This window comes from Lampris incognitus, chromosome 6, assembly GCF_029633865.1.
Source record: "Lampris incognitus isolate fLamInc1 chromosome 6, fLamInc1.hap2, whole genome shotgun sequence".
Classification (NCBI taxonomy): Eukaryota; Metazoa; Chordata; class Actinopteri; order Lampriformes; family Lampridae; genus Lampris; species Lampris incognitus.
In genome coordinates, this window is record NC_079216.1 from 66,472,144 (window position 1) to 66,495,607 (window position 23,464).

Genomic DNA, 23,464 nt, shown 5'->3' on the forward strand with positions numbered 1-23,464 from the left:
CTCTCTCGCACACACACACACACAGACGCGCGCACACAATGGAGACACATACAAGCGAACACATCCAACCATGCACTCCAGCACACACACGGGGAGGAGGAAGAGGAGGAGGAAGGGCAACACAGGTCGGGGGAATCCAGATGCATGCGTGCGCTTGAATGATGGGTGGCTTGTATGCTAGCACCTTGTTTTGTGCAAATCATCCCCTAGTTCATAGTTCAGAGTTCAAAAGTTAAAGAGTTCATAGAAAGAATAAAATCTCACCTCTTCCACAGGTGGTTAACTATGCATATATGCCAAACATTCATATATAGATCTATATATTTTTTGTTTTTCAAAAATTTATATGAAATCTATCATATATACATTGCTTGTGATTATTATAAAAAAGGAAATATTTGTAGTTTGTTCATATTTACAAGTAATTTTCAAATGGACAGTATGTGTGTGTGTGTGTGTGTGTGTTTTTTTCTTCTCCTGTCTCTTAATGTTCACTCGGAAATCCAAATGAGTGAAAGGTAAAAGTATCATGTTCCACAAGCTACAAAATCTACCCACAGTGTAGGAGGGTATCAAACCAACAACCAAAACAAACACCAAAGTAAGGGAGAAGAGGAAAAAAAGAAAAAGCTCGGCCGAGATAGAGGACACGACACCGGGGTGTCAGAGGTCGACCGTGAAGCAGTGAGTGTTATTCCTACAACCTGGACACGTTCACCGCCCACCTCCCCACACCGCCCCACACCTCCCCACACCCCGGCTTAAGAAATCAACAGGTAGCTGCTGTGGAAAGACACACGACTCCTCTCCACACATGTAGGCCTAAACGTCGGGTGCTGCAGCTGTACCGAGGTTATGGGCGGTGGGGTTGACCCCGCCTTCTCTCGGAGAACAGCTGTGGATCAAGACGCTTCACTGCTGCATGAATAAAACTCACTGCCTCACTGCCAGCAGGGCTACGCATACGAATACAATTGTCGATTGAGTATTATTAAGACCGTACAGAGGTTTCCCATCCCCAGAGCCGGATGAACTACAGATACACAACCTGCAATGCCGTTTCATAAAGGCACAAACTTTTAGCTCATTTAAACCCTTATGTGATGTGTTGACTTCTCTGAACGATATAGAGGTGGGTAAAGATATAGAGGAGGGTAAAGCACTGAAAGATATAGAGGAGGGTAAAGATATAGAGGAGAGTAAAGGACTGAAAGACAGGGATGGGTAAAGGACTGAAATATATAGAGGTGGGTAAAGATATAGAGGAGGGTAAAGCGCTGAAAGATATAGAGGAGGGTAAAGATATAGAGGAGAGTAAAGGACTGAAATATATAGAGGAGGGTAAAGATATAGAGGAGAGTAAAGGACTGAAAGACAGAGATGGGTAAAGATATAGAGGAGGGTAAAGGACTGAAATATATAGAGGAGGGTAAAGGACTGAAAGATATAGAGGAGGGTAAAGGACTGAAAGACAGGTGGGTAAAGATATAGAGGAGAATAAAGGACTGAAAGACAGAGGTGGGTAAAGATATAGAGGAGGGTAAAGGACTGAAAGATATAGAGGAGGGTAAAGATATAGAGGAGAGTAAAGGACTGAAAGACAGAGATGGGTAAAGATATAGAGGAGGGTAAAGGACTGAAATATATAGAGGAGGGTAAAGGACTGAAAGATATAGAGGAGGGTAAAGGACTGAAAGACAGGTGGGTAAAGATATAGAGGAGAATAAAGGACTGAAAGACAGAGGTGGGTAAAGATATAGAGGAGGGTAAAGGACTGAAAGATATAGAGGAGGGTAAAGGACTGAAAGACAGAGGTGGGTAAAGATATAGAGGAGGGTAAAGGACTGAAAGATATAAAGGTGAGTGAAGATATAGAGGTGGGTAAAGCTATAGAGGAGGGTAAAAATAGAGAGGAGGGTATAGGACGCTCGTTTTAAAGGAAAGCAATGGAAGGTTTCCTTATTTAAAAAAGAAAACAAATCAAAACAAACGACCCTATCCTCGGTTTGGCCAGGTACATGCGTTCTGATTTTCCGTTTCACGGTAGAAATCTGTCGGAGATTCCTGCATCCAGGAAATACTGCGATATTTTCCCTCTGTGATGTGATGAGAAACTCCTGCCCTCCTTCCTTCACTACACTGGACCTTACATGGTCGAGTCTGAGAGAGCATGACAAGTGGTACCAGGGATGGAAAGTTCACTACACCCCCCCCCCCACCCTCACCCCCAGCCCCAGCCCCAGCCCTTGGCTAGTGTTTGTCAGGCTGCAGTTGTACAAAATTGTCCCCACAACTCAGATTTGTAATGGAGGCTTACAGTGACAGCAACAGAACAGTAGATGATGCCTTTTCCATGTTCATGCCCTAAAGGTCCATCCCTGAGTGGTAAACAACGGCCCTAACCCGGACAGCCTTCTTTACCAATGGACTTTGTCACGACGTGGTTCCTCAAGGTTGCTGCGAGATGAAAACAAGCGAAGGAAAGATTAAAACCACATCGTTGGGATCTGTAACCAAGGCAACAGGGATGGGCATCAACTGGGGTCTTGGCCTCACATTGCGGGATGCCCTTAAGTACGAAGGAAGACCATAAGAAAATGAAAACACAAACAACGAACTCTCTCCAAGACGTGATGCAACTTGTCATGCTACTGTTCTGAATATGGTGACTGTAAGGACAATTTATCAACACATGGTGTATATAGATATATATATCTATATCTATATATATATCTATACATATATCTATATAAATGACCGTGTGTTTTTTTAAGTTGTTTACCTATGACAAAAAAATCATTTTCATATATCTATATACTTTTTTCTTTCAAATATATATATATTTTTATATATGTATATAATTGGTAGAAATGAGTGAATTATTAGTGGAATAAATTTAAAGATTTCTCTCCTGTCCTCTATACTAGAAACAAAAGACAGGTGCAGATTTAGTTATTACATTTCTATCTTGCAACATTGTATTCTTTTCTTCTCAAAGCTATTCAGATATAATCTATATATATATATAGATATATATATATGCATTTATATATATATAAATATACATACATATATTCGTATATGTATATATCGCATTATCTTATATCTATCTATATTATTCCCTTTGGAAAACCAAAACAAATCGTTTGATTATGAAAAAAGCCACTAGTGTTGGTTAAACATTCTCCAAATATAATAGATAGCACAGCCTGGATTCCAGGGCGGCGGGGTTTCCTCCTGTGGTCTGTCTCGCGGAGCTCCGCCTCTGGGCTCAAAAGTCCTCGGTTTAAAAACAACAGCAGGTAGAGAGACGACACGCCCCGGTCAGAGCTGTGCCAGCACTACGTCCACAGTCCTGCGTACACCGTTGATGATGATTTTCTTTGTAGAAATATTTTGGAAGGCAACTGAGCTTTTCTGTTTGGAACGAGATTCTTCCTCCTCCTTTACTCAAACCGTAAAAGGTTTCAGAGGCCGAATAGTTGGGGTGGGACAGAGGTAGAGAGGATAAGAGGGAAGGTCCGTGGGAGAATGAGTGGGAGTTAACTCGGGCAGGTGGGGGGTGGGGGAGAGGGCAACAGAAGCTTTCACAAATCAAGATGGACTAATTGGAGCTCATGCGATTCTCCTCTGCCAAGAGAGACCAGAGCCTGTCTCCAGGTCTGATCTGAATGGCTGCAGGCAATGAGGTGGGTGAAGCAGGAGAGGAGAGCAGGGTTATATTTACCACTCCTCCCAAAATTCAGTGCGGTGCTAAGCGCCGGGTAAGAGGGACAACATAATATTTTGTGAGAGGGGGACATTTGCAAATCTGAAGACATAAAAAAGAGCCAGAGTAAAAGAGGAGTGGTCTCTTTCTGTTTAACTATTTTTTTAAGTGCGCTGTCTCTGTCCCTGTCTCTCCATTTCCAAACCTTCTCTCTCTCGTTTCCTGTGTCTCAAAGCAGGGGTCAGCTCTCCAGCAGCTGTTTGAGTGCTCGTTCGATGTTCATGCGGTGTCCGACGCGTGTCACTCCCAACTCTGCAAAGTCGTCCTTGGTCAGGGCTGGGAGGTGAGAGCCTTCAATCTCATGCTCCTGAAACCCTGCTCTGTGCTCCCCCAGGTTGATGCTCTCCAGCCAGTCTCCCACGTCATATTTGTTCCAGAGGTGAAGGGGCTTCTGGTGAAAGGGCCGGAGGGCCAGGAGTGGTGACCCCAACCCGGGGGAGTGAGAGGGGGAAGGGGATGGGGACCGAGAACGGGCGCTGGAGCTCCTCATCACAAAGCGGACCTCCTTAGGCTCGTGGGGCAGACTGAGGCTGGAGGACTTGAGGATGGTGTGGGGAGGGGTGGTCGGGGATGTAGGCAGGCCGAAGCCAGGGAGCCGTCCAAGGGGGTCGCTCCGATCGGGCGAGCCTGAACCTGGGCTTGGGGTGCGTCGGGTGACGGGGTAGCGGCTGCCTGGGCGGATGGTGTATGTGGTGCCATAACTTCTCTGGGAGATGGTGTGGAGCTCTCCTAGACTGCTGAAAAGTCTGGTGGAGAACCACAAGGAGACAGAGCGTTTGAGAGAGGAGGCAGAGGAACAAAACAGAACAGAACAGAAAACAAGAAAAAGCAAGTGCATAGGATGTAAGAAGAGAGGTTTTAGACACAGGGAGGAAAAGTCAGATATTAGCAAAAGATCTTTTTTGGGGGGTTTATGCACAACCTGTCTGAGGTCTCTGCAAAAAGAGACAGTCGGTGTAAGGCCGGAGGTTAGTGACTGTTAGAGAGACTAAGCTACTCTCTTATCAAAGCACCATCGAAGCGTTAAGCCGTGTTAGTTGGCTGAAACGTTGCGACACGGATGTGTAATGTGTATGTTTGGATCCAAACGTGCTCCACCGCTATCTGAGACTTGGTCTACTGCCATCACCAAACCACTCAACATGCACCGAGTTCACCACCTCCATGCAGAACGTTCTCTCTCAATAAATAAATGTCATGATCAGATACGTGTCATTTTCATATAAATACCTCAGTGATTACACCGGATCTAACATCTCAGCATGAAACCAGGTTCAATCAGGACTTTATCATCCTGGTGAAACAGCTCTATCTACTTCTGCATCGAACATTTATTCTATAAACGTGAAGCCAGGTCTCTGAGACACACACACACACACACACACACACACACACACACACACACACACACACACACCTTCAGAGAACTTTAAAATCACTGCTCGTTAAACTTGCTGTTAGTTGCTGCACTGAGAGGTAAGGTGTTGTGTTATTGTCCTGTGTAGCTAAGTCGGTAGAGTGCCTGTTGCTATGGTAACTTCTGCCTTGAGCACGGCACTAAAAATGCCAGGGTTAGGGGTTCGATCCCACTGAAGTCACCCATACTGTTTTTTTAAAGACCCCCACCCCCTTCTCCGAATTGTATCTGGTCAATCACCCCACTCTTCCGAGCCGTCCTGGTCTCTGCTCCACCCCCTCTGCTGATCTGGGGAGGGCTGCAGACTACCATATGCCTCCTCCCATACAGGTGGAGTCACCAGCCGCTTCTTTTCACCTGACAGTGAGGAGTTTCACCAGGGGGACGTAGCGCGTAGGAGGATCACGCTATTCCCCCCAGGTTCCCCTCATCCCCAAACAGGCGCCCCGACCGACCGACCAGAGGAGGCGCTAGTGCAGCGACCAGGACACACACCCACATCCGGCTTCCCACCCGCAGACACGGCCACTTGTGTCTGTAGGGTTGCCTGACCAAGCTGGAGGTAACACAGGGATTCGAACCGACGATCCCCGTGTTGGTAGGCTACGGAATAGACCGCTACGCAGCTGAAGCCTACTGTAATTTGATGCAGTAGTTTCACTGTCAATCATTTTGTGTGGTAGGACCAGAAAAGTGAAAAAAGAAATTCATTGATACACATCTGGTATATGGTGAGTTTGTGTTTGATGCTCTACGTCATTCTGCAGGGAAATGACATGGACATGACACACTGCCTGTCTCTGAGAGAGAGCTGCTGTGAGCAGAAGCTGCTCTGTAATCGGCCACATCTCTGTGCTGCAGTTTAAGTGCCTGGGGGACATGCTGTACAGCATCCATTTCCAAAGCTCGTCTACACAAGAGGACTTATTTACCTTAGAAGAACCGCAGCCTGGCCATGTAATTCATTACATGTCAGCTCTCAGGGACCGTCACAGAAACCAACCCATCCAATCTGATCTTTTGCAGCATGAGGAGGATCATCACACTAACACAAGCAAACCACTAATGGCACCTCTGTAAAGGGACTATGAAACTGCACAATGTTTGCTTCTGTTATTTCCAAAGGATTAAAACACTTGGTTACATCTACATTCTCACATCTGACCCTGTTTTGAAAATGACAGGAGCATGGATTGGTGCAGCAGCCTAGAGATGGCCAATTACCCATCAGTCTACGAATCTGATGGCGAGAAAGGACAGCCGGCAATGCGGAGAGCGATGGGTTGGAGGTAAGCGTTCAGGTAACAGTATATTTCTATATCTGGGTGCAGGCAGGGGAAGGGGAAGGCAGAATGGATGCCGTAGAGGTTGCTGTACTAAGAGCTTTCTCAGTCATGAGTCATTCATGCATGTGTGTTTGTGTGTGTCATGCGCGGGATTGACAAATGTGCATAGGCAGATATGCTTTGGAGACTCGGTTTGCAAATGCAAACTGGGACAAGGAGTCTGATGGAACGTAGGTGGCGAGGCAGGGCAAGAGGCTAGAGGTGATCAGATCAAGAGGAGCCGGCGGATATGCAATAAGCTCCATGCACACTTACACAGTTGTCCTGCCCTCCTGGGCGCACAGTCAGTTCTAGACCAATCAGATCAGAGCAGCAGGGCGGAGCATGCAAGGTGAGCAGAGAGAGAGAGAGCAATGGGAGAGAATGTTAGCATCACTCCATGAGTCGCAGCCTGCCGACCAGAATTGTATCCTGCTTCAGCCATTTCTACTTTCCTTGACATGCTGGTGTGTGTGTGTGTGTTTGTGTGTGTGTGTGTGTGTGTGTGTGTGTGTGTGTGTGTGTTCGGCATGACAGTGACAGCAGAGTAGGCTTAAGCACTGGCAGGTCTGACCAGCTGGCTACATGAGAAAGAAATGAGCACTGTTCACATATCAAACACTGCACAGGATGACAAGGAATTACAACTTTCAAAAGAAAAAGGAATGAAAAAGCAATAACAGGGAAGGAGGGCAAAATGTCCCTTAACTCGAGTGATTCTTCTCTTTCACTTTTGTCAAAATGTTTGAATGCTTGATCAGGAAAATCGGGTTCTTTTGGGCCAGGACATATTATATACACGTTTGATAGACAAATCCACGCTAATGGTGTAATAAACAATACTGAGTATATCAGGAAATGTGTCTCTGAAGACCAATTTCCTTATCGGGACATTTGTATTCTAATTAGTCAGCATTATACGAAAAGGAAAGAAAAAAAGACAGGGACCATTGCCATCCTTATCATAACAATCCCAAAACCAATCAAACAAAACAAAACAACAACACAAGACAGAAAACCAAGGAGCAAAGCTAAAGGGGAATGAGGATCCCAGGTTATCACACAAGCCAAGGCTGTCACACAGAGCACGTGAACAAGGTGAACACCATGACACATTGGTTTAGTAGCACGTGCGGCCCTGAGCACGTTTACAGGGGGCACACAGGGTGGGGAGGGGGTACAGTGGCGGGGGGAGGGCAGTTAAGGGCACAGGGATGCGCTGTTGTGTGTGATGTGAGGCAGAAGTGGGTGAGAGGGTGAGGGGCGACAGAGGACATATCATGGTGTGCGTGATTCCCGTCCCGCCCCGTTCTGTCCCGTTCTGCCCCGTTCTGTCCTGTCCCGTTCTGTTGGGGGTGTGTGAACGCAACGTAAAGATGACTGACGACAGGGACGGCTGTGAACACGTGACTGGATCCGGTCTGGATGAGCGGACCTGATGAGACCAAGCAGAAGGCCGGGCCCTGATGCGTGATGCCAAGTCCATATAATCACTGGACTGGATTAGCGACCAGTGAGTGAGTTTTTAAACCGTCAGGTCCAGTTTGGATTGACCATTTCAAATATTCAGGAATATGAATTGTTTTAATTGATCCTACACAATATGCATGGGTCCATCTTTTAAACAGAAGTAATCTGGCTCATAAATAATGGTGAAGCACTGATAACTATAACACTGATAACTATAGCACCGATAACTATAGCACCGATAACTATAGCACCGATAACTAGCACCGATAACTATAGCACCGATAACTATAGCACCGATAACTATAGCACCGATAACTAGCACCGATAACTATAGCACCGATAACTATAACACTGATAACTATAGCACCGATAACTATAGCACCGATAACTATAGCACCGATAACTATAGCACCGACAACTATAACACCGACAACTATAACACCGACAACTATAGCACCGATAACTATAACACCGATAACTATAACACCGATAACTATAGCACCGATAACTATAGCACCGATAACTATAGCACCGATAACTATAGCACCGATAACTATAACACCGATAACTATAGCACCGATAACTATAGCACCGATAACTATAGCACCGATAACTATAACACCGACAACTATAACACCGACAATTATAGCACCGATAACTATAGCACCGATAACTATAACACCGATAACTATAGCACCGATAACTATAGCACCGATAACTATAACACCGGTAACTATAGCACCGATAACTATAGCACCGATAACTATAACACCGATAACTATAGCACCGATAACTATAGCACCGATAACTATAGCACCGATAACTATAACACTGGTAACTATATTAACTATAACACCGATAACTATATCACCGATAACTATAACACCTATAACTATAACACCTATAACTATAACACCGATAACTATAACACCGATAACTATAGCACCGATAACTATAGCACCGATAACTATAGCACTGATAACACCGATAACTATAGCACCGATAACTATAGCACCGATAACTATAACACCGACAACTATAACACCGACAATTATAGCACCGATAACTATAGCACCGATAACTATAACACCGATAACTATAGCACCGATAACTATAGCACCGATAACTATAACACCGGTAACTATAGCACCGATAACTATAGCACCGATAACTATAACACCGATAACTATAGCACCGATAACTATAGCACCGATAACTATAGCACCGATAACTATAACACTGGTAACTATATTAACTATAACACCGATAACTATAGCACCGATAACTATAACACCTATAACTATAACACCTATAACTATAACACCGATAACTATAACACCGATAACTATAGCACCGATAACTATAGCACCGATAACTGTAACACCGATAACTATAGCACCGATAACTATAACACCGATAACTATAGCACCGATAACTATAACACTGGTAACTATATTAACTATAACACCGTTAACTATAACACCGATAACTATAACACAGCTATAACACTAATAACTATAACACTGATAACTATAGCACCGATAACTATAGCACCGATAACTGTAACACCGATAACTATAGCACCGATAACTATAGCACCGATAACTATAACACCGATAACTATAGCACCGATAACTATAACACCGATAACTATAGCACCGATAATTATAACACCGGTAACTATAACACCGATAACTATAGCACCGATAACTGTAGCACCGATAACTATAGCACCGATAACTATAACACCGATAACTATAGCACCGATAACTGTAACACCGGTAACTATAGCACCGATAACTATAACACCGATAACTATAGCACCGATAACTCTAACACCGATAACTATAGCACCGATAACTATAACACCGATAACTATAGCACCGATAACTATAACACCGATAACTATAGCACCGATAACTATAACGCCGATAACTATAGCGCCGATAACTATAGCGCCGATAACTATAGCGCCGATAACTATAACACCGATAACTATAGCACCGATAACTATAACACCGATAACTATAACACCGATAACTATAACACCGATAACTATAGCACCGATAACTATAACACCGATAACTATAGCACCGATAACTATAGCACCGATAACTATAGCACCGATAACTATAACACCGACAACTATAGCACCGATAACTATAGCACCGATAACTATAGCACAGATAACTATAGCACTGATAACACCGATAACTATAGCACCGATAACTATAACACCGATAACTATAGCACCGATAACTATAACACCGATAACTATAGCACCGATAACTATAACACCGATAACTATAGCACCGATAACTATAGCACCGATAACTATAGCACTGATAACACCGATAACTATAGCACCGATAACTATAGCACCGATAACTATAACACCGATAACTATAGCACCGATAACTATAGCACTGATAACACCGATAACTATAGCACCGATAACTATAACACTGATAACTATAGCACCGATAACTATAGCACTGATAACACCGATAACTATAGCACCGATAACTATAACACCGATAACTATAGCACCGATAACTATAACACCGATAACTATAGCACCGATAACTATAACACCGATAACTATAGCACCGATAACTATAGCACTGATAACACCGATAACTATAGCACCGATAACTATAGCACTGATAACACCGATAACTATAGCACCGATAACTATAGCACCGATAACTATAACACTGATAACACCGATAACTATAGCACCGATAACTATAGCACCGATAACTATAACACCGATAACTATAGCACCGATAACTATAGCACTGATAACACCGATAACTATAGCACCGATAACTATAGCACCGATAACTATAGCACTGATAACTATAACACCGATAACTATAGCACTGATAACTATAGCACCGATAACTATAACACCGATAACTATAGCACCGATAACTATAGCACTGATAACACCGATAACTATAGCACCGATAACTATAGCACCGATAACTATAACACCGATAACTATAGCACCGATAACTATAGCACCGATAACTATAGCACCGGTAACTATAGCACCGATAACTATAACACTGATAACTATAGCACCGATAACTATAACACCGATAACTATAGCACCGATAACTATAGCACCGATAACTATAGCACCGATAACTATAACACCGATAACTATAGCACCGATAACTATAACACCGATAACTATAACACTGATAACTATAGCACCGATAACTATAACACCGATAACTATAGCACCGATAACTATAACACCGATAACTATAGCACCGATAACTATAACACCGATAACTATAACACCGATAACTATAGCACCGATAACTATAACACCGATAACTATAGCACCGATAACTATAACACCGATAACTATAGCACCGATAACTATAACACCGATAACTATAGCACCGATAACTATAACACTGATAACTATAGCACCGATAACTATAACACCGATAACTATAGCACCGATAACTATAACACTGATAACTATAGCACCGATAACTATAACACTGATAACTATAGCACCGATAACTATAACACCGATAACTGTAGCACCGATAACTATAGCACCGATAACTATAGCACCGATAACTATAGCACTGATAACTACAGGGGTCAGCAGTCCAGACACGCTTATCACACCACCTTCTTACAGCGTGTTGAGATGGAATCTGAACCAAAGTGAGAGTCTGTCCCTCAAGAGCAAAATGTAATACCTCATCTTATGGCCGTACTGGGTAGATCTCATAACATCTTGAGCTACTTGCATGGCAGTTTTATCCTGGTGTGTGCACAGCGGCTGTACATTTAACCCCACCGGGTTATACAGCAGTCAGCTCCTCGCGGTGATGGCGTGGAGGTTAAAGGAGTAACAACAGCAGAGTCAGGGGAGGCCCGGATCTGATTTACATGCTTATGACCTTAGCTCACTCTTCCCCTCTGCTGTCAATCAGCAGGAAACCAACTGGGGGAGTCAAAGCAAATTTCCACATGGAGCATTTATTTAATCTAATTTCTTGGGCTGGGACGAAGGAGAGGAGAGGAGAGAGGAAATTATGATAATTCAACTGAGGCGCATACCGAGAGATCTGACCAAATACTAAGTACTTTATAAGTCAGACTTTGAAATGTTCATTAGTTGCACCAGTTTGTCTTTTAAGTTAATTTCCAACAATTATTATACAAATTCACAATATTTGTATTTCTGTAATTACAGGTACATAAGTCCTGTTCTGCATTGCTCATACTAGTCAGCATTGTCACGGCTCCGGCCGTGACTCCACTTTTCCCTTGTGTCTCCACCTCCCTCGTCTGTCTCGCCGTGTCAGTCAGTGTGTGGGTGTGGGTGTGGCTCGCCCTCTCTCCCGCTCCTGCTTCACCTCCACACCTGTTCTTAATTAGTTCATCAACCTAGTAGTATAAAACCCCCAGCTCTCCACCACCTCATTTCCAGACTGTTGCGCCAACCTCCGTGTTAGTCGCTCTCTCGGCCACTCCAGTCCCTTATGTACTGGAGTTAATTCCCAGTGTTTCCTCCTGCCTTTTGCTAAACTGTGGTCCTGTGTCCAGGATTCCCTGTGCCCTCTTCCCCAATGTGTCTCACTCACCTGCCTGTCTGCCTTCTGCCCCAGCCTGCCCCTCCTCTCCATCACCACAACCATTCCCCCTTCATCCTCCAGTAAACCCACTTCTCCCTACAACCCTTTTCATCTGTCTGCATTTTGGGTCCAGAAAACAAGACAGCTGTAAGAAGCATCAATTAATCAATTTCTAGCACCTACAGCAAGTGACACCACAGCACACGGCCATTACTTCATGTACTTATTTCAAATGATGCAACAGCAACAATTTTTCTTAAAGTATCCACATTTACCAATTTGCATTTCATGAACAATATTCTTGGAAGCTTTATGCCCCTGAGGAACTTTGACTGTTAGTTATACTGAAGGATATTTACATCAACCCTTTTCCAATGTGGAATTAGGATATGCTCAACAGTTTTGTACACTGCCCAAATAATCACGTCAAACTGAAGGAAAAACCAAATCCTGGGCTGAGGACATTTAGGGCCCTATTTTTAGTGAATCAAAGTGCATGGCGCTAAACATTCAGGGGCTCTACTTTCGTGCAAAATCGGGCTTTGTGCTGGTGGAGTGGTACTTTTGTGACTCGCCATGCGATGCAGGGGGAGGAGAGGCACAGTAGGACATTTTTTAGCAATTTTCTTCAGTTTAGTTCATGGAGGTGCACCTAAATACACTAGACTGACCAGATGAGAATGGGTGAAATTCGGGACAGGGGAGTCCCCTGTCAGTGGTGTGCTATCAGGGCCTTCTCTGCTAGCCCTGTCAAAATCACAGTTGGTTTTCATAATTGAATTGAAGTGTGCTTGAAATGTGTCTCAATTCAATTGTTTTCTTGTGGGCTGAGCAGGGAACCCAGATAGCAAAACTGCTGTGGCCCGGACCCGTCCCACACTCGACACTTCATCCGGCCCACATACCGCATGGAATGATGGCACTTGAGCAGTCTGCTCCTGTTTGCCAGATCTGGGTCAGAACCAAGCCATAGCAATGCCACATGTGCGACATATTTGCCCAAGGTGGCCCATATTTGTTTCGTGATATTTGGGCCATATTCACCATTTACCACACGGGCCACTTCAAGCTCACATCCAGAACATATGTTGCCCAGAGCACCGCATCTTTGCCAAAAAGCCCAAAATTTGATTTGGCATATTTGCTATTATACATGTGGGCCACTTCAGGCTCACATCCATTTTTTCAGGGCCAGCAGAAGGCCGTCATTGCCTGATGTGGCCCACATCCAGATGCTATCTGGGATTTCATCTGTCATCTAAATGCATCAAAGGACCAGCACTAGTAGCACTGCTAGCCTTTCGTTGAAGCCCGAAGCTGCAAACTGGTCAAAGCCTTGAGTGACCGTATCATCAGCCAAACAAACGTCATTGTGCAGCGGCAGAATGCCCGCCCCAGGGGCCCTGATGTAGCGATGCTCCCCCCGCTGAGCCTTTGACGGGTTGTGAGCGAACTAAGCACAATGGCCGCCCCATTCACAGCTGCTGACGATCTACTTCGTGTTTTTTGCGAACCTGGTAGGATTGTCTACATTTTTTACACGTCCTCCCAAAACGGACGAAAATGAATGTTGCGAGAGGAGGCTGCCATGAGTCTGTCAAGTGAGGCGGAACTTCAACTCGAGTTTGGTATGCACATTTTACTTATCGAATTGAAGGCGGTGCACTGTTAATATTATAGCAAATTCAGGGGGGTGGCCGGGAACCACCACAGCCGGGACGCGAACCCGGATCTCCCGCACCACGGACGGCTACGTTAACCAGTCGACTAGAGCGTCCGACCCGTTAGCCGCGGGCTAGCGAGCCTATTCATCCGTGGTCGTTACAATATTGTGGCTATACTTTATTACATTTATTGAAGTGGCGCGAGTGACAGGTGAACATCAACTGTGGAAACTTGTGATCTCCGCCAGGCGGTATGCGTTTGGTCGTATGTGTGTGTGTGTGTGTGTGTGTGTCTCCGCAGCTAATCTATCAGCCTACATTTTTTTGTGCATACTTATGACTATGATCAAGAACCTCTTGTGGTTGCGGTGATTAAGGACCTTGTGAAAACGTTTGCTCTTGCCGCTCCCTCTCTTCATTCACTCTGGCTCGCTCCACCAATGCTGCGCGCTGTCGCTGCACGCATGCGCACGAGTGATTTGGCTCGGGCAGCGAAAGTGCCCATTATGTATTCGGGTATGTGTGTTGAAAGTAAACGAGACGTCGATCGTATTTCACAATTCAGCACATTATTCACTGCTCAGCACAGGAGGACTGGAGGAGCACTGGATCAACCAAAAATAATCCACTTTGTTCACCTCGCCGCCATGTTTATCCGACATCACGAGGGGAACTAGACGCGGAAGTGCCATCCAACGTTAAAACGCCCCTATAAAAATACAATTGCAAGAGTAGAATTACTCACAGTCACCGCTGGAAATCCCCACTGCGTCCGGTACAGACAACTCATTTTCCTCGTTTGTATCAGTGCGGTGCCTGTCACATCTCTCTGCCTCGCTGTTTGCTGCCACACTTTCCTGTCCTCACCGCTGCAACTTGCTATGCGTCGCCGCTGTGTGCATAACGGAAGTCCACGGACTTCCGGTTTCTACTGCAGCGGTCATACCAGTTTCCTGTTTGTTGGCGTGTGCTGTTGACAATGGCGTATTTTTCGCCATGCCTACAAGATTTACCATGGAGAAATGTCAACCACATGCACACAACAGCGGCCGGGACGCGAACCCACATCGCCCGCACCGCGGGAGACGTCGCTGACCGCTCGACTAAAGGGTCAGACCCGTAGGCCAACGTGTCTACTTATCCATGCACGTTACAGTATCAAGTTACGTCCACAATCGTAAGGACGAGGATACTGAGCCTCATAATTGTGGAAACTGGAAGTTGGTGGACTACAGCTATGCACAGAGTGGACCGTTACCCCTGTGGGCAACACCAAAATAATATTTTACAATGACCAGTATTTAATGCTTTATTCGGCTATAACTAATCAAAACTCAGGTTTAGTCTAATTTTCCAGACAAACAGGACAGGATTCGGGACAACGGCTTGTAACTTGGGACTGTACCGAATCTTTTGGGACTTTTGGTCACCCTAAAATACACCACCATATCCCCATAGACATATGTACCACATTTATAAATGCAATGAAAAACCTGACTGTGGCATGTCATACCTGTCATGCTGTAACCTGAAAATAACCTTCCCACTGTAAATCTAATGGACATTCCATTAATAACAGCAGCTATTTTTTATTACAATCAATGGCTTAGACAGACAGACAGACAGACAGACAGAGAGAGAGAGAGAGAGAGAGAGAGAGAGAGAGAGAGAGAGAGAGAGAGAGAGAGAGAGCGAGAGAGAGAGAGAGAGAGCGAGAGAGAGAGAGAGAGAGAGAGAAAATGAATGTGGGCTTTGACACTCTTGGTTCTGTCTCCGATAAATACAATAATGTCGGCTATACTGCTTTAGATTGTTATACAGTCAAATCAGGGCTGTTATTCCAGAAGGTGATGACTAACCACTAGCAGACAATTATTTGGTGGCATCACTGGTGGCCTGTAAACTATGAAATCAAAATATGTTTGTTTGCTGTGTGAATAGATAGTTCTGAAAACATGAAAACTCATATTTGCAGATTAAATCCTGTTTTGTTTTTTTATGGCGTTCCCCCCCTTTTCTCCCCTACTGTATCCGGCCAATTACCCCACTCTTCCAAGCCATCCTGGTCTCTGCTCCACCCTCTCTGCTGATCCGGGGAGGGCTGCACATGCCTCCTCTGATACATGTGGAGTCACCAGCCGCTTCTTTTCACCTGACAGTGGGAGGATCACGCTATCCCCCCCCCCCCCCCGAATAGGAGCCCCGACTGACCAGAGGAGGTGCTAGTGCAACGACCAGGACACATCCGGCTTCCCACTCTGTGCATAACTGTAGTCCACTGACTTCCGGTTTCTACTGCAGCGGTCATACCAGTTTCCTGTTTGTTGGCGTGTGCTGTTGACAATGACATATTTTTCGCGATGCCTGCAAGATTTACCATGGATAAATGTCAACCACATGCACACAACTGTCCACACACTTTCACCTGCACCTACCAGCAAACAGGTGAAAAGTTTCAAGTTGTACATATCAAGTTACGCTACTGTCAATAGCACACGCCAACAAACAGGAAACTGGTATGAACGCTGCAGTACAAACCGGAAGTCAGCGGACTACAGTTAAGCACAGAGCTGATTGTGTCTGTAGGGACACCCAACCAAGCCGGAGGTAACACAGGGATTCGAACCGGTGATCCCCATGTTGGTAGGCAACGGCATAGACCACTACACTACCTGGACGCCTAAATCCTGTTTTGTTGACCAATAAGACCTGATTTATATTTTCCAGGTGATTCTGCACTTCCCCCAAGGTCATCAGTTTATTTTAAGGGGCAACTTTGTGTGTGTGGAAAGCTCTGGACAGTGCTCTCCTTCTTCATCACCAAATCTGCAGTGCAGAAGGAAAAGAGGAGGTTTGATTGGTTCGCTCACCACCAGCCCCGACCATGCCTACTGATAGTATATCCCCCCCCCATTCCCAAATGCAGGTGTGCCACGTGCCTGTACTAAGAAAATGCCCTAAGTGCACTCCCCACGTGGCACGTGCACCACGTACTATGAAGCTGACTGCGACTTGTGCTGTGCACTTTTGACTCACAAACATACCACTTCACTGGTGGAAACCCACATTTCACGCCATGCACCAGTGTGTACTTTTGTGATTGTACTTTTTGGAACCAGTTCACATTCATTTGTCCGGTCGTCTTTGTGTCATCAGATCTTTGAGGGATGGGGGTAAGATGGGGGTAACATGACTTGTGACACGACACACCATTATAGCTTGGCCCTGTTCAAATACTTGTAAAAAATACATCCTTACATGGTTGTAATGATCACTGATGGTGTGGAAGGATGGCGGGGCGAGAGATAAGATGTAAACAACGTAGTTGCTCATTTTATCATATTCACATCAGTGATGGCTGCAAAGAGCCGTGAGTTTGAGGATGTACCGTATTTGAACAAAGGCATTTGAAGGAGGTCAAGGAAGGTTGGGCCTTTTTTAGGTGGGGTATGGAGGGGTGAGGGTCATACGTTAAAACCCAATGTGTGTGTGTGTGTGTGTGTGAGTCAAAGAGCGAGAGAGAGAGAAATGAGAAGAGATTTGGGAAGTCATGCCTGCAAAATCTGCTACCTTGTTTGCACCAACAGATTATCAACGAACTCGGATACACAAGCACACAAGAAAAAAACCCACATACACAAAATCATACAAACTGTTATGCACTAATTTACTGACTGCTGTGTACGACAGAGAACACTAAGGTACTCCAGCAACAATGGGAACAAGGAGCAACACCCTGGTCCACAGCCATCGATAGTAAATAAATGGCTTTTCCAACAAACTTCCAAGTGGGGCCATGGATCATCTCACCAACATCCACACCAACTATCTGCAGCTGCTAAATAATTTACTGACGCCCCAAAGCTACATCCAAATCTTTTTTTTTTTTTTAATTTTACATGGAGATTCTCTGAGCAGCATTTGAGAAATCGGGTGATGCAAACAAGGTAACAACAAGTATTTAAGTGGAGAGAATACATGAGACAACAGTTCAAGAGGGTTTTCTACTTCAACAGCGTTAGTTGAGAGGCTTGTTAGGATAAAAAAAGAAAAGTTAAAAAAAAAGAAACTTTGGTTTACCCTAGGGGCTATTAGCTTAAGGTTTACTTTCTTCGGTGTCCTTCTCACATCTGTAGGAATATAAAGGACTTTATTGTTCTTTCAGAGATGGTAGAAAAATAATAAAGCCCACAGATAATATCCGAATAAAACTAGAAGTATTTCAGTTGCACTGGGTAAAACTGGTGTGTCTGTTGTGTTAGAAGAAGGAAGTTGTCTTTCTGTCTAGGCTCCTCTGTTCTCTGGTGTGGCTTCATATGATGTGGGAAAGGCATGGCATACAATAACAATGAGGGTACACTAGCATCGCCAGGGAAGCTAATGCTAGCAACACCGGTGACCTCTGTCCTAGATGTTACTTACCATCACAGTGGACTGGGCAGGGTATATGGACTAACCAGCATGCTTTAAAATGAAAAAAGGCACATCATGCACAGTATTCATTTCAGATGCTGATATCTGGGAGTCACTCGCTAAATATCCCTGGATCTAGGAAATGGTGAGAGTCCAGTATGAAAGAAAAATAACATTATTTAATAAAAGAAGCACTGGATGGGTATGCGTGAAATATATTGACTTGGGCGTAATGAGAGAATGCCTTGACGTTTGCCAACTCTTTTCCAATGGTGGATGCAAGAATTAAGGCATATTAGACACTGAAAAAATGTGGCGAAGGGAGTAAAGTTTAGGAAAGTGGGAAAGAAACTGTACTCAATTCATATGATGACACCGACCAATTAATCTATTTTGAAACATAAGATGGAGCCATATCAGACTAGGGCGTCATGGTACTGGTACTGTCGACACTGATCTCTGTGCCATCATTTGAGTTAATGAATTGAAACTAATGCCCAATTTTTGTCATTTATGCCATCATTTGCTATGCACCTTACGTTGCATGGGATGTAAGATACTGTGCCACATCTAACTTGCATTCCTCTTACCTGGCACCTGCCACAGGTGATTTCCTCCCAGGGTCCAATGATGCGCCCAATGGTTCCTCTCCCAGTGACCTTGTGTCTTTATTAAGCTGCTGGAGCCTGGAACTCAGCTCCCCCATGACTGATGGTTTTCCTCCCTCGTCTGCTCCTAACCCCAGCCCCAGCCCACCCAGATTGCCCAAACTCCCAACACCGAGCCCCACCCCAGGCCCACGGGCCTCCACTGGGTCCCCCCACAGCTTGGACCTGCGCTGGAAGAGGTAGCGCGGCCTGGTGGGCGCAAGCCCAGTCACTGAAGCTGATCCACCTGAGGGCAGCCCAGCTCCACCGGCCGCGGCAGCAGCCAAAGCAGCAGCTTGTTGTTGTGATAGCAGCTCACTGTCAGAGCTCTGCTTCAGCAGAGGGTCCCTGAAGGTGACAGGGCCTTTACTGCCTCCTATCTGGGACTTGAGTCGGGGCTTGGGAGGCACTGGCGGCTTGTCGAGCACAAAGGTCTGCCCGTCGGCGTAGGAGGTGTGTGTGGTCTGTGTGTCGGCGGGCTCGCCGCTTTCCGAGGACAATGTAGACATGCTGGATACCGTGGAGACGGTGCTGGTGGTCTCGAGGTGGTGGTCTCGCTCTCGCTCGCTGGAGCTGCGTGTGTCAGCCTCCTCCACTCCAGAGTCAGCTGCGGAGCCAGACTCCCCCACTGATGGGGGCTCCAGAGGGTCAGAGGGCTTCCCTGAGACAGCTACTGCACTTGGTGGAGGTGGGGGGTGGGGAGGCAGAGGCTGGGTGGGGGTCAGATTAGGGGTTGTTGGGGTTGAGGGGGGTTTGGGTGTAGGTATAGTAGGGGTGGTGGGGACGGTGGCAGGTTTAGTTGGGGATGTTGGTGTCCCCTTTACCTGTGCCAGCAGTCCATTGGCAAACTCATCTGGTGGGGGCACCACTCCAATCTTACGCAACTCTTCTCTTGTTTCTTCATCACTTGAGGACAACATGGCAGGGGGTAGGGTCACTGTGTAGGGGTCCACATCCTCTTCTGAGCTGCCCTGAGCCAGACTCTTCTCTTGGACAGGGCTAGCAGGTCGCTGGGCTTGGGTCTGGGTCTGGAGTTGGGGCTGGGATGCTGTGGGACTAGGAGATTTTGCCCGAGGGCTTGGGGGCTTGCTGGGCTCAGTGGTCTTTGGGGCCTGAGTCTGCTCAAGCTCTGACCCCACCCCCACAGCCTGGCCATTACTGGTAGCATGGACCATGATCAGCCCTGCTGTCTTCTGCTGGGATGTATCCATGATACTGATCAACATACTCTTCTTATCCTCTGTTCTCTTTTCATCCTTTCTCTCCTCTGCTCTTTCCTCCATCTCCTGTCGAAGTGATATAGGGGAGGCAGGTGTGGCCCACTGGAGTTTGGTGGACTGGGGACCTAACGTGGCCCCTGTGGAAGGTCCAATCCCATAACCCCCTGCCTTGGCGCTTTGTGGGGAGAAGGGAGGAGATGTAGGCCCCCCTTCCTCCTGTTGAGACTCTTTGGTCTGGGTATCAATGAATATTCCACCTTGGCTAGCCCGCTCCTGTTTAGTCCTAGGCTCTGGGCTGCTGGATGGAGACTGGCTCTGAGAGGTAAGTGCCCTCTCCCTTGCGGCCAGCGCAAGAGCCAATGGTGAGTTGGGGTCCAGGGGCTTGCCGGTGAGCGGGTGGATGAATGTGGTCCCACCAGGAGAGGGGCTCAGGGCCAAGGCAGGAGGGGGCAGCTGGCCCAGATCTCGGGTCAGCATTCGCTCATCCATGGAACAAGACTGAGTCAGGGAGGGGGCTTCTGGGCTGGTTGCAGGTGCCCCCTCCATGGTCCCAACGGACAGGAAGACAGTGGATTTCCTCCGTTCCTCTAGGCGGCGCTCACGGTCTTTCACTGCTCCGGCGATAGCCGCAGCAAAGGGCCCCTTGCCTTGGAGCAGAGCCTCTCCCTGGGTGCGCATTCGCTCTCGTTCTGCCATCAGCTGCTGCTGGTAGTAGTCTGCACGGCTGGTATGTGTGTGCCCATGGGGATGTGGGTGTCGGCCTGATGGGGAGGTCTCTCTGGAGTGGGCAGCAGCTAAGGCCAAACTAGCCCTTTCTTGGGCATCCTCCACCTGCAACCAGACAAAACAAATTGTACACAGGATGACTTTGGCCTTCAACATATATCAACTAAAAATTTGCAAGTACTATGCAGTCATGTTTGTACGCAGCGTATTGCTGCCACACCAGAAAAAGAAAAAAACGACCGGTATCATGTTATAATGTGAAAACTTTATTGTTATAACAAGATGTTTTTCACATTATAACGTGATAACTTATTGTTTTAACATAAAACTTAAAATGTTATAACGTGATAAGTTGGTCTCGGGCAGAGGTGGTTGTTACGCTTCCATAATGGCTCATGTACACGATTTGATTAAGTTCTACTTCATGCTTGGGTTGAGACATGGCGAGATTCTGCTGTTATTGAGCATGGTGGATGATATTGTGATAAGTATGCCTACACTAAGAAGGATGTCAAAATGCATGGGGCTGTACAGAAGGAAGAATGAGTCTGACCCTCTGGAGGCAGCATCACTTCTCATTGAACAATATGCTGTTCAATGAGAAGTGATGTATAGATCTATCTGCACACAGATAGATTGTATAGACAGGGTGTTATGTGCACCATGCTTGTTGATATATTTTCTTCTTATTTCTATTTCTTATTTATCTTTTATTTCTGTTTGTTTCTGTTTCTATTTTCTTATCTTGTACCTCGTTAGTTTTTAGTTATTAGAGCGTGAGTGTCTGTAATAGAACTCAATTTCTCCTCGGGGATAAATGAAGTATTGGGATTCTGATTCTCATTGATCAGCTGGAGGGGCACGGACAGCTCCATGGATACAAGCTACACCATCTCAGCTGCGTCCAAGCTGGGTATGTTGCGACCCAAAATACAGTGAGGCATTTGTTAAAGTTTCTAGACCTCCGTGGTGTTGAGCAAAGATGGAGAAATCGCCTGTTGCGACGCATATACGTTACCCCTGGGCCTAACTTTTTGTGACATGTTGACGGATACGACAAACTAAAGCCATCTGGTATATGTATAAATGGAGCGATTGATGGCTTTTCAAGACTCATGGTATGGCTTCATGCATAGTCAACAAACAGCAATCCCAAGATCATCGCTGGTTATTTCATAGCAGAAGCTGAGAAGAGGATGGGGACAGCTGCCAGAACTCGTGCAGATTTGGGAACAGAAAATGGCACAATGGCAGAGATGTAGAAATTCTTACGATGGAGTACGGATCGCCACATCAGTAGTTGTTATATTGCTGGGTCCAGTAATTACAATCAGCGGGTCGAACGCTGGTGGGGCTTTTTGAGAACGCATCATGAGACAATGACTTTCTCTGGAGACTTCTTGGACAAGTGGCTTGTACTGTTTACTTGTCTGAACAAGTGTGTTCAGACAAGTATGTGTGTGTATATGTGTATTTGTGTGTGTGTGTGTTTGTGTGTGTGTGTGAGAGAGCGAGAGAGAGAGAGAGCAAGAAGCCCAGGCCTTCAAGAAACCCACCCTGCTTGCTTTATCACCATTTTTATAGCTAATATTTGCACAAAAAATATAAGCTGAGTGCAGGCAGACTATGGAGAAGCTATCCAAAATCTTTAGTAGGCAACAGCCTATAAAAATAGGTGCGCTCCAAAACCCTGATCTGACCCGATGGTAGCCTACATCCATTATCCAAACCGCTTATCCTGCTCTCAGGGTCGTGGGGACGCTGGAGCCTATCCCGGCAGTCTTTGGGCAGCAGGCAGGGGGACACCCTGGACAGGCCACCAGACCATCACAGAGTAGCCTACATGTTTGTGCTAAATCATGGTGAGAATCATTGAATTGAAACCTAAATCACTGAATCACCATCATAATTCTGCAGAAGCATAAAGATGATTGTAAAGTTTGGCTTTGATCTACTACTACTACTACTACTAGTTTCGGCTGCTCCCGTCAGGGGGCGCCACAGCGGATCATCTGTTTCCATCTCTTCCTGTCCTCTGCATCTTCCTCTGTCACACCAGCCACCTGCATGTCCTCCCTCACCACATCCATAAACCTCCTCTTTGGCCTTCCTCTTCTCCTCTTCCCTGGCAGCTCCATATTCCGCATCCTTCTCCCAGTATACCCAGCATCTCTCCTCCACACATGTCCACACCATCTCC

At 45.8% G+C, this 23,464-nt stretch overlaps 1 protein-coding gene across 1 annotated transcript in view; it reads right to left on the reverse strand.

The window, feature by feature from the left end:
* Positions 1–3,751: 3,751 nt before the first annotated feature.
* Positions 3,752–23,464, reverse strand: part of shank3a (SH3 and multiple ankyrin repeat domains 3a) — a 299,427-nt gene continuing 279,714 nt past the window's right edge. Inside the window, 2 exon segments of the mRNA XM_056282699.1 lie at positions 3,752–4,515; positions 19,262–21,369. Coding sequence (XP_056138674.1) covers positions 3,951–4,515; positions 19,262–21,369 — 2,673 coding nt within the window. The 3' untranslated portion in view covers positions 3,752–3,950.